At 38.8% G+C, this 18457-nt stretch overlaps 1 protein-coding gene across 1 annotated transcript in view; it reads right to left on the bottom strand.

Annotated features, from left to right (window-relative positions):
• The window catches only part of LOC116874311 (beta-galactosidase-1-like protein 2), a 58856-nt gene that overhangs the window by 4915 nt on the left and 35484 nt on the right, over positions 1 to 18457 (bottom strand). Inside the window, exon 9 of the mRNA XM_032868980.1 lies at positions 794 to 940. Within this exon, the coding sequence (XP_032724871.1) occupies positions 794 to 940 (147 nt within the window). The remainder of the gene's footprint in view (positions 1 to 793; positions 941 to 18457) is intronic.

Below are 18457 nucleotides of genomic sequence, written 5' to 3'. Positions count from 1 at the left end.
GATGAGGGGAACAGCATTTTCAGGTGGGGAGGCTGCAAGTCCATGATTGATGTGAGGAGTACAGGATGAGGGTTATTTAGGAGGGTGATGAATTTGGTTTTGAACATGATGAGTGTGAGGAGCCAGCAGAACACATATCTAAGCAAAGAAAAATGTTCAGCAAACAAGGAATCTGGGTCTGCAGCTCAGGATAAGGAGGGGAGGGTTGGAGTCACCATCGGGAGTGCCTAAACTTTGGGAGATGACACAGGCAGCACAGAGAGGGCTCTTTGCAGGAGAATTTCACCAAGACCTGAGGCAACTCTGCTAGCTCTTAACTTGGGAGTGAGATGACGAAGTCTTTACCCTCGGCTCTGCTGTTTTCTAGTCAAATATCCTCTGAAAGACATTTAACTTCTCTGAGGTATTCTCATTTGTCACAAATATCTTAGACGGGTGTTTTGAGAATTAAATGAGAGCAGCACATTGTAATGTGCTGTGTAAATGTAGGGATTGCTGTGCAGTTAAGTACAGGGACTTCTGAAGCTCCTCTGGAGTCTCCTTTAAAGAACTCCATCAATTCCCATAAGGATTCAATGAATATGCCCCCTCCCTGGGAACTAACACAAACCTCAGACCTATGACAACAGTAGCTCGCATATCAAACATTTCACTGAAGAGACAAAGGTTAAGAAACAGTGATGAATTTTTGAAGGTGAAAAAGATTTGACTATCATTTAGATATTCACCTCAGCAACACAACTGGGTTTTACTAGCAGAGAAGCGCCACTGGGACCCATCCACTGTCCCTTACCTGACCTCGGTCTTGAACATGATTCTTTGTGGTAAGGAGGCCACTGGTGGTGATCACAGTCTCATAAAGTATGTATCCATAAGACTGACCATTCCCCTGGTTCACAGATAGCTCCTCCATGCAGATCGGCTTGACAGAGCTGATGGGCTGTGACAGAAACAGGAACAAAAACCAGGCTGAATGTTCAGGCTTGGAGAGATAAATTTCAGAAACCAATACCCAAAGCCCACTTCTCCAATGGAACTGCCCCCAAAAGTCTTGAGGGCAAATGTATAAAAAAGGAATGTATAATGATAATCATGCTTAAGTGTCACATATTAATGTCCTTTTTAAAAACTAAAAGTTTTCCAAACCAACTTTATATTTCTCTACATGTGCTAGCCAGTAATGTATTCTTATTTTTCAGATGGAAAAGCTGAAATCAAGGAAAGGGAATGATCTGTTATCTTGCTCATCAATTTATGATAAAGCCTGGACTAGACTCCTGATTTCATGACTTCCATGCCAGGTGTGCCAGACTCTATCATGGGTCGTCTCTTCTTTTTCCTTCATATAGTAAAAGAAATCATCCTAACCCACAGTCTAACTGTGACTATTCATGAATCTGCCTATCTAACAGTGACCTAAAGCACTCGATGTCTGTTAATCCCCATGTCTGTTAGACTTCTCCTTCTGAAGGTCCCTAAATGATTCCAATGTAGTATCTGCCAAACTATATTTACCACATTTCCCCACCCTACTCTTTTTCCTTTCCAGAGCAACACTTACCATCCGGTCAAAAAGGTAAAAAGTATGTACGATGTCTCTTCCTCTTCCTCAATATCCCCAATCAACCAGGCATCACCTCCTTTAGAGTCTGACTCTAAATCTCTGTTTCACTAATCCTTCTTCACCTTCATTATCTAAGCTCAACTTCAGTAGCTTTTTATTCATTTTCAGTGTTCTAGCATGGTCCCACTCTACTCCATCCCCCATTCAACTACCAAAGGAATCCTTCTGATGCAAAATTGGTCATCTGATTCCCATGTCTTAAAATAGCTTCCATAACTTTCAGGGAAATGTTCAAATTTCTTAGCATAAAAACATGACCTGGGGTGCCTAGATGGCTCAGTCAGTTAAGTATCTGCCTTTGGTTCAGGTCATGGTCCCAAGGTCCTGGGATGGAGCCCTCCATTGGGCTCCCAGCTCAGCAGGAAGCCTGCTTCTCCCTCTGCCCCTTCCCCCACTCATGCTTGCCCTCCTCCCTTCTCTCTCTCTCTCTCAAATAAATAAGTAAAATCTCTAAACACACACACACAGAGACACATAGACACACATACACACACACACACACACACACAAACACACACACACAGCTTTTTAGACTGCCTTGGAGAAATACATGATCCTAGTCTGTGGAGCCACATGGCCTGAAACATTCTGGAGGACAAAGAAGATATCAAAAGCTACCAGACTCATGTCAAGAGGACAAGAGGGCACAGGGACCAACTTAAAGGAGATGGGACAATTTGAATATCAAAAGGAATGACTGCAACAGGATCAAAACATGTTAAATGTGTGTGTGTGTGTGTGTGTGTGTGTGTGTGTGTGTGTGTGTGTTTTTAAAGTATAAGTTTTCAGAAGGATCTTGGGGAGATGGTGTCAGAAAGATTCTGACCAGGGTGCCTGGGTGGCTCAGTGGGTTAAAGCCTCTGCCTTCAGCTCAGGTCATGATCTCAGAGTCCTGGGATCGAGCCCCATATCGGGCTCTCTGCTCCGCGGGGAGCCTGCTTTCTCCTCTCTCTCTGCCTGCTTGTGATCTCTGTCAAATAAATAAATAAAATCTAAAAAAAAAAAAGAAAGAAAGATTCTGACCTCACCTCCTTCCACAGACATATCAAGGCTATAGCTGCACATTGTGCACCTCACTCTTAAAATGATATGAAGACCGGCAAAACTGACATTCCACAGCTAGAGACATAAAAAGAAGGCCACACTGAGAGAGGTGGAAGGGGCAAGAGGCAATGGAATCAAATCCCTGGCATAACACCTCACAAGCAAGAAGAGGATTCCAGGCATGGAGGTCATCCCTGAGGAGTGGAGGGGATCAAGCCCTGTATCAGACACCCTTGGTCCTAGAGACCTATACCAAGAAGAAGTCTGGCTTTGAAAATCAGCAGGACCTAATTTCAGGAAAATCAAAGGTCAACAGGAAACCAGGTGTCTACCCATGTGGAGCCAGAATGTTGGTATCAATTGGTCCAAGACAGCACAGAGGCAGCAGTTTGAAAAGCACCTGGGTTATATATAAAGATTTACTGTCTGATTTTAGAACATATGCCTGGGGGGTAAGGATCTGTAGAAGTTTCTCCTAGAATGCAAGTGCAGGTAGAAGCCATTTTTCTTGCCCTCCTATAGCCTAGAGAGTCCTACTCTTGTGGAGCCATTTCTAACATTATCCATCGACCTTGCTAGCACAGCTTGACCCACCATGGCATTCTCCTACAGACCAGATCTAGCAGGCACCCTTCCCACTACAGCCATAGTCCAGAGACCAGAGTCCCCTCAGAGTGACAGTTGCTCCTCCACACCTGCTAGGCAGCCCTGGCCTATACCAGTGCCCCTCCAAAGCAACTCCTTGCCTGGGGAGGAGAGAGCCAGTCTTGCAACTAATCTATGACAAAAGAGTCAAAAATATACAATGGGGAGGAGTCTCTTCAATAAATAGTGCTGAGCTGGAGCACCCGGGTGGCTCAGTTGGTTAAGCAGCTGCCTTCGGCTCGGGTCATGATCCCAGTGTCCTGGGATCGAGTCCCACATCGGGCTCCTTGCTCGGCGGGGAGCCTGCTTCTCCCTCTGCCTCTGCCTGCCATTCTGTCTGCCTGTGCTCACTCTCTCTCCCTCTCTCTCTGACAAATAAATAAAGTCTTTAAAATAAATAAATAAATAAATAAATAAATAGTGCTGAGGAAACCAGACAGCTACATGGAAAAGAATGAAACTCGACCACTCTTACATCATACATGAAAATAAACTCAAATTGTATTGATTAAATACCTAAATGTAAAACATGAAACTATAACACTCCTAAAAGAAAACATAGGCTATAAACTCTTGGACATCAGCCTTAGCAATATTTCTCTGGATCTGTCTCCCCAGGCAAGGGAAGCAAAAGGAAAAATAAACAATGGGAACTATATCAAACTAAAAAGCTTCTATATAGAAAAGGAAACCCTTAACAAAATGAGAAAACAAGCTACTGATTGGGAGAAGATATTTGCAAATGATAAATCTGATGAGGGGTTAATATCCAAAAATATAAAGAACTTGTGCAATCATTATCAAAACCAAATAATTCAATCTAAAAATGGGTAGAAGATCTAAATGGACATTTTTCACAAAGCAGAAATACAGATGGCCAATACACACATGAAAAGATGTTAAATGTCTTTAATCACCAGGGAAGTATAAATGAAAACCACCCTGAGGTGTCACCTCACAGCAGTCAGAATGGCTAATACCAAAAAGATAAGAAATATTAAGTGTTGGTGAGCATGTGGTGAAAAAGGAACCCTCATGAACTGTTAGTAGGAATGTGATTTGGTGCAGCCAGTGTGGAAAACAGTATGGAGGTTCCTCAAAAAATTAAAAATAGAAATACCATATGACCCAGTAATTCCACCACTGGATATTTACCTGAAGGAAATAAAAATACTACCTTGAAAAGATATATGTGCCCCAAGTTTACTGTAACGTTATTTATAATAGTTAACATATAAGTTAACTATAAGTTATAAGTTAACACTACATAAGTGTTCACTGATAGATGAATGACTAAAGAAGATGGGATATATCATATGGTTTCACTTATTTGTGGAGCATAAGAAATAACATGGAGGACATGGAGAGATGGAGAGGAGAAGAGAGTTGAGGGAAATTGGAGGGGGAGAAAAACCACGAGAGACTATGGACTCTGAAAAACAATCTGAGGGTTTTGAAGGGGCAGGGGAGTGGAAGGTTGGGTGAGCCTGGTGGTGGATATTATGGAGGACACATTGCATGGAGCACTGGGTGTGGTGCATAAACAATGAATTCTGGTACACTGAAAAGAAATTTAAAAAATAAATTCTGGTACACTGAAAAATTTAAAAAAATTAAAAATAAAAAAATAAAAAAGAAGATGGGATATATATATACATATACATATACATATACATATACATAAAATGTGGGGTATGTGTGTATATTGGAATATTACTCAGCCATAAAAAGGATAAAGTCTTGTCATTCACAACTACATGGAAGGACCTAGAGAGTATTATATTAAGGGAAATAAGTCAGACAGAGAAACAAATATCATGTGATTTCATTCATATATGGAATCTAAAAACAAAGTAAACAAACAAACAGAGACAGACTCATAAATACAGAGAACAAATTGGCAATTGTCAGATGGCACGGGGCCAGAGGTGGTGAGGAAAATAGATGAAAGTCATGAAGAGGTACAGAATTCCAAGTATAAAATAAATAAGTCATCGGGATAAAAAGTACAGCCTGGAGACTATACTCAGAAATACTGTAATAACTTTGTATGGTGACAGACACAGCTTACTGTGCTGAGCATTTTGTAATGTATATAATTTTCAAATCAGTATCTTGTACACCTGAAACTTATATAATATTGTATGTCAAGTGTAACTGAAAACAAAATTTTTTAAATCATGAATTTATAATCAAATAAAGACAACAGCAGCAAAAGAACTCACTGGCCACCTTTGGAGGATATCCAGGAATAAATTCATTATCTGATAAAAGAAAATACTTGAAAATTTGTCCTAACTTTTCTTTATAAATTGTACATTAAGGTGACAAGACAATAGTAAAGGAAAGCTCTTCTACATAGAAGAATTCAAGTGTAAAATAAACGAAGAAGGAATTACAGAATAAGAATGATACTATTTTGAAAGCCTTAATGAAATATTGGATATAAGCAATTGGTATGGGTATTGGATATAGGTAATAATTGCTAAAACCATTAGGTAAAAGGCTGATGGGAAAATGAATAATGGATAGACTGAGTTAGAGGCTCCTGAACCCACTGATCAATTATGAAAACAGAAATGACCAGCCACTATGTATCTGAGATATAATGCATAAAAAATATAACAGCACCACCTATGAAATATATTTGCAAACAATTTAAAAAAAAAACCACCCAACTTAAATTTCATCAGGCATTTAGATCTGTTTACTGAAAATGTGGGGAGTATAAAGACAAGTATAAAGACACGTTCCCAAATAGATGGGGACCTAATTAGCAAAACTCAGAATGTAGGAGATTCTGTAGTACAAATAATCCTGCTTCTTTAACAAATAAACGTAATAAAAGAGAAATCTTTAGATTAAAAGAGATTTAAGAGACAGATCAACAAAATGCAATGTGTGATTAATCTCATTTGGATCCTGATATTAAGAAATCAGTGCTAAACTACTGGGTATAGGGACACCTGGGTGGCTCAGTTGGTTAAGCAGCTGCCTTCGGCTCGGGTCATGATCCCAGCGTCCTGGGATCGAGTCCTATATCGGGCTCCTTGCTCGCCAGGGAGCCTGCTTCTCCCTCTGCCTCTGCCTGCCTCTCTGCCTGCTTGTGATCTCTGTAAAATAAATAAATAAAATCTTTAAAATAAAATAAAATAAAATAAAATAAAATAAAAAAATAAACTACTGGGTATATATCCTAAAGATACAAACGTGGTGCTCCAAAGGGGCATATGCACCCGAATGTTTATGGCAGCAATGTCCACAACAGCCAAACTATGGAAAGAACCTAGATGTCCATCAACAGATGAATGGATAAAGAAGATGTGGTATATATATGCAATGGAATACTATGCAGCTATCAAAAGAAATGAAATCTTGCCATTTGCGACGACGTGGATGGAACTAGAGGGTATTATGCTTAGCGAAATAAGTCAATCGGAGAAAGACAACTATCATATGATCTCCCTGATATGAGGAATTGGTGATGCAATGTGGGGGGTTTAGGGGGTAGGAAAAGAAAAAATGAAAGAAGATGGGATTGGGAGGGAAACAAACCATAAAAAACTCAATCTCAAAAAACAGACTGAGGGTTGCTAGGGGGAGGGGTGACGGGAGGGGGGGTGGGGTTATGGACATTGGGGAGGGTGTGTGCTATGATGAGTGCTGTGAAATGTGTAAACTTGGTGATTCACAGACCTGTACCGTTGGGGATAAAAATACATTATATGTTTATTTAAAAATTTAAATCAATCAATCAATCAATCAATGCTAAAAAAAAGTCATGAGATAGTTGAGAAAATATGAACACTGGATATTTTATGATTTTTAGCAGCGGTGAAACACATACACAGCCAGTCTGTGCTAGTTCATTAGTGCCAGCTGTGCACCTCTCTACCCAACCCTGTATTTTGTCCCTGTATTCAGTATTGTCATGCCAGAGGCTTGGAATTAGCCATTGTGGGAGTACTTATGCCACAGGAATTGGCAAGCACTACTAGTCAGAGTTTTTTCTTCTAGAGAGACTGTTACTAAATATTTCCCAGGAAATCACTGACTTAAAGGATTATTATTATTACTATCATCATCATCATCATCTTCATCATCATCATCATCATCAAGGATAATAATGATTTTGTAGTTGTGTTTTTAGGAGTTCTTATCTTTTCAGATACATATTAAACCATTTATAGCTAAAATTATATGATGTCTGGGATCTGCTCTGAAATAATCTTAGAGTAGAGGAAGAGAAAGTATGGGCATAAATGAAAGAGTATTAGCCATATATTAATAAATTGAGGCTGCATGTTGAGCACATAGGGGTTCACTACTTTTCTCTGTGCCATTTGTTCATGTCTTCCAAATTCCATAAGAAAACACTTAAAACAAAACCACAAAGGTCCTCTGACACGTGGTGCCTGATCCCTCACTTGGCACTAGCCCACAAACACTTTTCATTGCAGTCCTATTTGCAGTTCCCTAAACATGCATTTCCTTCCATGTCCTTACAAATGGTTTCCACTATGCCTCACATTCCTTTCCCTCCCTCATTCTACCCCACAGTTTATCTCATTAAGCTCTTATTCATCCATTGGATCTCAAAATCATCTCACCTGGGATATAATATTAGATCCTATGACAGTCCTGCATGCTGAGCATATCTCTAAATTAGGACACAACAGCTAGCACTTCCATCTGTCAGGTTCAAATAGTATGGGTTTAATCCACACTACAATCCTATGAGGTTAGTGCAATTATTAGCCTCATTTTCTAGATATGGAAACTTATAATGAGGTTAAATGACCACCCCAAGGTAAATATTGGAGTGAAGATTCAAACCCACTCTTGACTCCAGAACTTACACTCTTTAGCACAACAGTATGTTCCCTTGACAATGCTGTGCTGCCTTCGTTCCTCTACCATGGGACCTACAACCCCCTAATCTCTATTCATCTCTCCTCCCCATCAGACTGGAAGTTCCCCCAAAACAACACCTTGATAATACTATTCCCCAAATATTAATGTTTACTGAGTATTGTGTGAATAACTATGCAGGTTTTCCTCTACACCAGTGTTTTTCAAACTATGTTCCTTTAAATCTTACAAGTAAGTCAGAAGTGGCACATGGGCCATTCTAATATGTGCCACCCTAGAGAAAGGATGACTGACCCTTACGATGCAAGTACAGAGCCTCAGAACCAAGCCCCCCTGATTAACTAGTGCATACTTTATGTACTGAACACTTGAAGTAAGTTTGAAGGAAGAGTCTTTCTACTAAATCAAAAGTTTCAAAATCATTGCCCTAGATCTAGTCAGCGTGCCTTCATTCTAACCATCTTTAGAAGGCCAGGAATATCTTCTTGGCTATGTTATTGAAAGGAAATTTTCCCAGTATCCTGGAATGTTTACACTGTTTCTTTACATTTAAATCTTCTGAATATTCCTGAATTCTTATTCTAGGTTTATTACTCTGAATTGTAAAACCTCTAGAATGGGAGAAGATATTTGCAAATGTCTTATCAGATAAAGGGCTAGTACCCAAAATCTAAAAAGAACTTATCACACTCAACAGCCCAAAAAATCCAAATAATCCAGTCAAGAAATGGAGAGACAACATGAACAGACATTTCTCCAAAGAAGACATACAAATGGCTAAAAGACACATGGAAACATGCTCAATATCTCTTGGCACCAGGGAAATACAAATCAAAACTACAATAAGTTACTACCTCACAGCAGTCAGAATGGCTAAAATTAATGTCAGGAAACAGATATTGGTGAGAATGTGGAGAAAGGGGAACACTCTTACACTGTTGGTGGGAATACAAACTGGTGCAGCCAGTTTGGGGCACATGCACCCTAATATTTATAGCAACAATAACCACAACAGCCAAACTCTGGAAAAAGCCCAGATGTCCAATGACAGATGAGTGGATAAAGAAGAGATGGTATGTGTGTGTGTGTGTGTGTGTGTGTGTGTGTGTGTGTGTATACACACACAAACATACATATATGTATATATAGATATATATTTTTCAATGGAATATTACTCAGCCATCAAAAAGAATGAAATCTTGCCATATGCAACAACATGGTTGGAACTAGAGGGTATTGTGCTAAGTGAAATAAGTCAGAGAAAGACAAATACCATACGATTTCTCTCATATGGAATTTAAGAAACAAAACAAACGAACATAGGGGAAGAGAAGGAAAAATAAGATGAAAAGTGAGAAAGAGGCACATCATAAGAGATGTTGAACTCTAGGAAACAAACTGAGGGTTGCTGGAGGGAAGAAGGGTAGGGGAAGGGATAACTGGGTGATGAGCATTAAGGAGGGCATTTGATGTGGTGAGTACTGGACGTTATATGCAACTGATGAATCACTAAATTCTGCCTCTGAAACTAACAACAATAACAGCAAAAACCCCAAAACAGAAACAAAACAAAACAACACCTAAAAGTAATCACAACAAAGAATTGCTTTTCGCTCCCCAGTAATTTATGTCCTATTTTTTGAGCTAAGCCTTTCCCTTCTCTCTTCTGTCCAAAGCCTATCCCATGCTTTTACTCCCAGGAGATGCTTACCTCCTCCAAGTAGGGCATGACATCCCACAGTGACATGTAGTATTCTGTTATCACTGACTTATATACAGCCATAGGTATAGAATCTAGGTTGGGAGGCTTGTGAACCCCTGCAATGAAAAACAGGAGACTGGGCCATTCTGAGATCCTACCCCAACCCCCTTCAAGGGCACCACCCCAAACCACCAAGAATGAAGGGCCCAGTCCATCACAGGACATGCCTTCCCAATTCCAGGAAGAATCATAAGGTACGAAGTAAGTGAGTGGGATTCCTTTCATATCTATAGGCTCTGAGGCAGGAGGTCCTGCTGTCCAGGAAAAGAAGGTGGCACCTCAATGCCACTGCTGTACCAGTAGTTCTCAACCCTGGTACCTCATTAGAATCTCCTAAAGTCCAATGAGAAAATACATATGCTCAGATTCTGCCCCTTCCTCCCCATTTCAACCAAGAAATGCTTTCTAATAGCTCTGGGATAGACCTGGCATCTCTGGTTTTTGGTTCCACAGAGGATTCTGATGCACAGCCCATGATGCACATGGCCTTAGGTGCTGAGAACCTAGGGGGTGGGCCCTGTATTTGGGCATATTTGAATCCCCGGTGCCTAATTATAAAGTAAACTGGAACAAATGGTATCTCCCAAAAGTACACCTTTATCCATTCCCTCAATCCCCTCTTCACAGGACAGAGACCAATTGAGACCCTGAGTTACTGTTACTGTTCTCATCTGAGTTACTGTTCAGATTGAGATTGTTGCTAGGTACCCAAAGAAGAGCTAAAGAACTCTTGATATGCAAGGTACTCAGTTGTACGTTCTCCGTTCTCTGTCAGCAGTGCCCCATAGTCTGAAAAATATAAAGAAATTTGTCACTTTCCCCCAAGAAATCTTCAGCTTCAGCAAAGGAAAACATGAGAGTTTAGTAGTGAGCAAAAGGATCCTTAATACAGAAGCTTAGGAAGGGAAAATTTTTGGCATTAAATAAGAAAATACCACATCCCAGTTAATCCAAACCAGGAGCCGTCTGCCGTACTTTGCAGGGCTTTCAACTGATATCTAGTAAGTCCTGGCTGAGAGCCCAAGGCTACTCCAATCCAGAGGTTTCTACTTTCTATTCAATTTCTAATTAAGTTTGTTTGTTTGTTTGTTTGTTTGTTTCTTTCTTTCTTTTACCCTTGACTTGTCACCTGGTCTCTCAGTGGAGTTATAGACTGGGGAAGACCCATTAACAAAAGCCCTGGTGTTATCAAGAGATCCAGAGTAACTGGTTTCACAGTGAACTTCTAAGAATAAGGGCCTGCAAAGTGGATAGATAAGATTAAGCTACCAAGGCCTCTGCCTGCAAAGTCCCAGACAGGCTAGATTCTAGTGGTGGATAAATTCTAGTATCATCAAGAGGAATAAATATCAAACCTTCAATCCCCAGCATTTGTTAAAGGCAAAACAGATGAACAGGCCCAGAGATTGTTCCCAGAGACCCACCCTAGGAAGCTCCAGGCTCAAATGGCGGGGTGGCCTAGGTTGGAGACAGCTGTGGGGGTCAAGTACTTGCCATAGCTTGTGACCATAGGGAGGTACTGGTCCAAAGATGCAGATCCACCCATAAAGCCAAAGTTGGTGCCACCATGGAACATATAGAAGTTGAGGGAGAAACTAGCATTGAACATTTCATGCACATCTCTCATTAACACTGCACATAGATAGGAAGAAAAGGAGAAATGGGGGAGAAAACAAAGTTTGGGAGAATTAATAGACTTTTGTGGGATGTTCAAACTGTATGCATTAAATATTTGTTTATGTGTCTTAGTCTTAGGTAAATAGATGTCTAGCTCAGTGTTTCTGGAGCACTTAGTAACTTTTCAGTAAATTCTAGGTAACTTCTTTAGTAACCTAAAATTGTGCACCAGAAACATTTACTTCAAACCAGATTTGATCTTCATCAACTCTCCTGGAAGGCTGTGGCAGATAGTCTCGGCCCAGAGAACACACTACTTCCTCCCAATACGCTTTCATTGAATTGCCCTATCTGTTAGAACGACTCACTCTAATGCTTTAATAACCTCAACAAAATATAAGCAGAGTGGAAACACCGCTAAAATTTTAGTTTCAACTCACTCTGGGGTTCCCATTCAGCCTACCCCCCTAAATCTAATACTCAAAGTACTCTAACCAGCAGGAAAAAAAAAAAAAAGAAACAGGCCAGTGCCATCTCTGTTATCTATTCTCCTGAGAAAGGATCTAAAAGTACTCACAACGTGAATCCACAGAATGGGGGGCAGTGCCCCACCCATCCAAAGAACTTGCTGTATACACCGTCATCAATATAGGGCTATGACCCTGAGAAAAATGAAATGTCAATTTAGTAAAGTTCGGTACAGTTTAGAAGCCCTGAATTGCTTAGGAGAGCATTGTGAGGTCCAGTTCTCACAACCCCCCTTTACAATTCAGAGCATCCCCTCACCGCTCACAAACCCTGAGTTCTACTCTTCATTCTCAGGTCATTTCCCTGGTCTTATTATTCCTTTTGGAGTTTGAATGGACTTATCCCTCAGGCTTTGGTAAAAGCAACTGCCATCGCCACGTTTTCCTTTCTGGAACAGTAGAATCTCTTCATTACCTTCAGTGACCAGATTAGAGGTCTAGTATAGAAGCATCTGGCTCAGGGGAAGCCTAAACATATTCAATAAATGAATGCTGAAAATATTGAATCCCATTAAATAAGAATCCCTGAGTCTCAGAATTGTGTTTTGTTTGTATTCAAGTATAAATAACACACAGCATTCTTTTTTTTTAAATCATAGTTAACTTTATTAAGCCAGAATCTTTGTAAAAATAACAACAAATAAGCCATGTTTCAGAATGTCTTTTACCTTCCTTGTTGAGATTCATCAACCATAACCCTATGACCAAGTGGGTGATACTAGACCTTGAAGAAGATGAACACACAGCATTCTAATAGTTTCAGGTGTACAATATAATAATCAACAATTCTGTACATTTCTCACTTCTTATCCTGTATACTTAGTTCCTTTCATCTATTTCACCTATCACCCCCAGTCACCACCCCCGGCAACTGTGGATTGAAAAAACCAGTATTTAAATTTGTTGTCTCTTTTTTTATTTGTTTGTTCATTTATTTTATTTCTTAAATTCCACATGAGTCATATCATATATCTTTCTCTTATTTCACTTAGCATTATACCCTCTAGATCTATCCATGTTGTTGCAAATGGGAAGATTTAATATATATATGAATATATATATGAACATATATATATGAGTATAGACACACCATGGAATATCACATGTACTTATAAAATAATCACATTTTTATATATACACTATTGAAATACATATACATTATTTATATACATATTAAACAATCACATTTTCTTTATCTATTCATTGATTATCATACACTTAGACTGTTTCCATACCTTGGCTATTATGAATAATACTACTCTGAACATAGGAGTACAGATACCTCATCAGGATAATTATTTCATTTCTTTAGCATATATACCCAGAAATAAGACTTCTAGATCATATGGCAGTTTTATTTTTAATTTCTTTATTAACCTCTATACTATTTTCCACAGAGATTATACCAGTTTATATCTCTACCAACAGTATATGAGAGTTTTCTTTTCTCCACATCCTTGCCAGCATTTGTTATATCCTGACATCCTAACGGGAGTGAGGGGATGTCTTATTGTGGTTTGATTTGCCTTTTCCTGATGATTAGGGATACTGAGCAACTATTGGACATCTACATGTACCTATTGGACATCTATTGGATGTACCTATTGGACATCTACAGGTCTTCCTTAGAAAAATGCATAACGCAGGCCCTTTGCTCAGTTTTGGTTAGGTTACTTGGGGTTTCTTATTTTGCTATTGAGTTGTACAAGATATTATATAGTTTGGATATTAACCTGCTATCAGATATGTGATTTGCAAATATTTTCCCCCATTTCCATAAGTTTCCTTTTCATTTTATTGATGGTTTCCTTTGCTGTGCAGAAACATTTTACTCTGATATAGTCCCAGTTGCTTATTTCTGCTTTTGGTGTCAAATGCAAAACACTACTACCAAGATCAATATCAAGAAGCTTATGCCTATCTTTTCTTCTGGGAGTTTTGTGGTTTCAGATCTTATGTTCAAATCTCTAATCCATTTTGGGTTGATTTTTGTGTATGACTTAAGATAGAAGTTAGTTTCATTCTTTTGCATATGGATATCCAGTTTTCCCAACACCTCATGTCCCCAGAGGAAATCTCACTTGATCATGGTGTGTGATCCTTTTAATGTATTGTTGAATTTGGTTGCTGATATTTTATTGAAGATTCATGCATCTATGCTTATCACAGATCTTGGTCTGTAATTTTCTTTTCTTACAGTGTCCTTGTCTGGCTTTGGTATCAGAGTAATGCTGGTCTCATAAAATGAGTTTGGAAGCATTTTCTCCTTTCTATTTGTAGAAGAGTTTGAGAAGGATTGGTGCTAGTTTCGCTTTAAATGTTTGGTAGAAATAAGCAGTGAAACTATCTGGTCTTGGATTTTCCTTTGTTGGGGAGGTTTTGATTACTGATTTAGTCTTCTTACTAATACTTGGTTGGTCTGTTCAGATTTTCTCTTTCTTCATTATTCAGTATTAGTAAGCTGTATGTTTCCAGGAATTTATCTATTTCTTCTAGGTGGTCTAATTTTTTGGCATATAATTGTTCATACTAGTAGAAGCTATGATCCTTTATATTTCTGTGGTACCAGTTGTAATTCTACTCTTTCACTTAAAATTTTATATAATGAATCTGATCTCTTTTTTCCTTAGTATAGTTCAGTTTGTCAAGTTCATCTTTTTTTTTAAAAAACGTGGTTTCATTGATCTTTTCTATTGTCTTTCTTGTCTCTATTTCATTTATTTCTCCTCTGATCTTTGTTATTTCTTTCTTTCTACTAACTTTGAGCTTAATTTGTTCTTTTTCTAGTTCCTTGAGGTAAACTGTTGTGTTTTTGATTTGAGGTCTTTTCTTTCTTAATGTATGTGTTTATCACTATAATCTTCTTTCTTAGAACTGCTTTTGCTGCTTCTCATAAGTTTGAGATGTTGTGTTTCCATTTTTATTTGCTTCAAGATTTTTAAAAATTTCTTTTTCCATTTATTTGACCAGTTGGTTGTCTAGGAGTATGTTGTTTAATCTCCACATGTGAAAATTTGTGAATTTGTGAATATTGTGAATTATTCAGTTTTTTTCCTTGTAATTATTTCTAGTTTCATACCATTATGGTCAGAAACTATAATTTCAATCTTCTTAAATTTATTAAAACATGTTGTTTGACCTAACATATGGTCTATTCTGGAGAATGTTCCATGTGTGCTTGAGAAAAATGTGCATTCTCCTGCTGTTGGTCGGAATTTCTGTATATATTCTGCAGGTCCCTCTGGTCCAACATATAATTTAAGTCTCATGCTTCTTTATTTAGTATCTATCTAGATGACCAGTCCATTGTTGGAACTGAGGAATGTAAGACCCCTACTGGCATTGTATTGCTGTCTATTTCTCTGTTCAGATCTGTTAATATTTGCCTTATATATATGGGGCTCCTATGTTGGGAACATAATATTTGCAATTGTTATATTCTTTTAATGAATTGACCCCTTTGTCATCATATAAAGACATTCTTTGACTGTTGATACAGAGCTTGTCTTAGTCTATTTTGTCTGTTATAAGTATAGCTACTCCCTGATTTGTTTTATTTGTTTTGGCTTCTATTTGCTTGAAATATCTTTTTCCACCCCCTCAATTTCAGTCTGTGTGTATTCTCAAAGCTGAGGTGAGTCTGTTGTAGCCAGCAGATGTTTGGGTCTTTTTTTTCTTTTTTAATCTATTCATTTACTTTGTGTCTTTTGATCAGAGGATTTAGTCCCATTTTAAATTTAAAGTAATTATTGAGAGGTATTATGTTAATGCTTTTCTGTTTTTTTTTTTAAATAATTATTTTGTTCCTCTCTTGATCTCTTCCTCTGTAGTTTGATGATTTTTCTGTACTGGTAGGCTTTGATTCCTTTTTCTTTATCTTTTGTATATCTACTACAGGGTTTTATTTTGTGGTTACCAGGAGGATTACATAAAACATCTCATAGTCATAGCAGTCTATACTACTAATAACAGGGTAACTTCAAACATATACTTTATATATTTAACCTTCTCCTTACCTTTTTTATTTTTAATGTCACAATCTACCTCTTTTTACCTAATGTATCATTTAAAAATTATTTTAGTTATAATAATTTTTAATACTTTTGTCTTTTAACCTTCATACTGGAGTTAAATTTATTTACCCATGACATTATTCTCTAAATTTAACTATACATTTACCTTTACCAGTGAGTTTTATACTTTCATGTGTCTTCCTGTTACAAATTAGCTTTTTTTGTTACTAATTAACTCACCATTTCTTTCAGCTTAAAGAACTCCTTTTGGGTGCCTGGGTGGCTCAGTGGTTAAGCCGCTGCCTTCGGCTCAGGTCATGATCTCAGGGTCCTGGGATCGAGTCCCGCATCGGGCTCTCTGCTCAGCAGGGAGCCTGCTTCCCTCTCTCTCTCTCTGCCTGTCTCTCTGTCTACTTGTGATCTCTCTCTGTCAAATCAATAAATAAAATCTTAAAAAAAAAAAAAAAAAAAGAACTCCTTTTAACATTTTTTGTGAGGCTAGTCTGTTGTGATGAACTCCTTTAGCTTTATCTGTCTGGTAAATCCACTGCTCCTTCAATTCTGAAGGACACCTCACTGGGTAGGGTATTCTGGGTTGGTGTTTTTTTTTTTCTTTTTTCTTTTGGCACTTTGAATATATCACCCCATTTTTTCTGGCCTACAAGATTTGTGTTGAAAAATCTATGGCAGCCATAAGGAGGGGGCAGAATTAAGATGGTGGAGTATTAGGGGGACCCTGAATTTGCCTTTCCCTTCAAATACAGCTAGATCAACATTTAACTATTTTGAACAACTAGGAAGATGATCCGAGGATTAAGAAAATCTGCACAGATGGAGGGAGAGAACATAGCAGATGCAATGTTTGGAATCATGAATTGGGAGCGAGGAAAGCCTCATCGTCATTGAGGGGAGGGAACCCTTTTCGTGGAGCAAAATCAGGAAGACAGAGAAAGTGGGAAAGAACCCAGTGGGTAGGGAGTGCACAATAAATCTTGGTAAGGAGATCCTCTGGGTAGCACAGTGAGAGATCACTCCCCTTCCTGAAGGGCATTTGGAAGAGCATATTTTGCTTCTCCAAGGACAAAAGGCCAGCCAGGAGACATTGAGTGGTGCTCAACAGCAGAGTCAGAGGTGCATGCAGAGGACAGAAACCCTCTTAACTTTTTGCTAGGAGTCACAATAGGTTTAAATCTATGTGCACACATCAAGTGGCTGCTTTTCTTTAACAGAACTAAGCAGAAAGTAAAGATAGGAGCAGACTGCAGATAACCTGGCCACCACTTTTTGCTGTCTGCCACAATAGATGCAAGCCTCTGTGATGGCCTCTCTGGGACAGAAGGGAGTAGGGGACTGAGTCAAGTGCAGATGGCCAATAACCTGGCTCCAGCTTTTTGCTGAGCATTACATAAATTCTAGCCTCTGAGTGCATACTATGTAATGGCTTTTCAGGGGTAGGACAGTGCTGGGCACACCATGAGCCTCTCCTCTGAGGGACAGGAGTAGGCCCACACCTTACCAGGTCCTTTAGAACCTGGAGTTTTGAATCCAAACCACTGACCAGAGCGAAAATCCAGGAGTTCTGTGGCTCCAGACATGCTGATGGCTCAGGTATAGACAGGTTAAAGACAAGGAACTGATGAAACCCCAGCACACAGAAGATTCTTTGGTCTTCTAACAGGGCCTCCTGAATAGGGGTAGCTGTGAGTTCTGCTTCCCGGAGACAAGATGGGGGATGACACCATATTCTTATTCCTCCACACCCCTCTCTCCCACCCACCAGCACAGACTTCAGAAAGAAACACAGCACCTCCAGTGGAAGCTGGAGTACCCTACACTAAACCCTGACACCCTGCATCTGGCAGGATCATCTTTACGAGGGCAAAAATTCACCCTAAAAGAAAACAGAAGGTAATAGTCACTGCCAGGGATTTAATCAATATGGAGATAAGTAAAATGTTTGAACTACAACTTAAAAAGAGCAATTTTAAAGATTCTAGCTGGGCTTGAAAAAAAGCATAGAAGACACTAGAGAATCCCTTACTATAGAAATAAAAGAACTAAAATCTAATCAGGCTGAAATTTAAAAATGCTATTACTGAGATGCAGTAACAGATGGAGGCTTTAATAATGTGGATAAATAAGGCAGAAGAGACTCAGCGCTATAGAAAACAAAATGATGGAAAATCAAAAAGCTGAAAAGAAAAGAAAGAGACAACTACTGGATCATGAAGGGAGACTTAGAGAACTCAGTGATTCCATAAAGCAAAATAATATCCTGATAATGGGGGTTCCAGAAGATGAAGAGCAGGGGAGAGGGACATTTGAACAAATTATAACTGAGAACTTTCCTAAT

This window comes from Lontra canadensis, unplaced genomic scaffold (genome assembly GCF_010015895.1).
Source record: "Lontra canadensis isolate GAN:19392208 unplaced genomic scaffold, GSC_riverotter_1.0 scaffold36, whole genome shotgun sequence".
NCBI classification, from domain to species: Eukaryota; Metazoa; Chordata; class Mammalia; order Carnivora; family Mustelidae; genus Lontra; species Lontra canadensis.
This window is presented reverse-complemented; position numbering and strand designations above follow the sequence as displayed.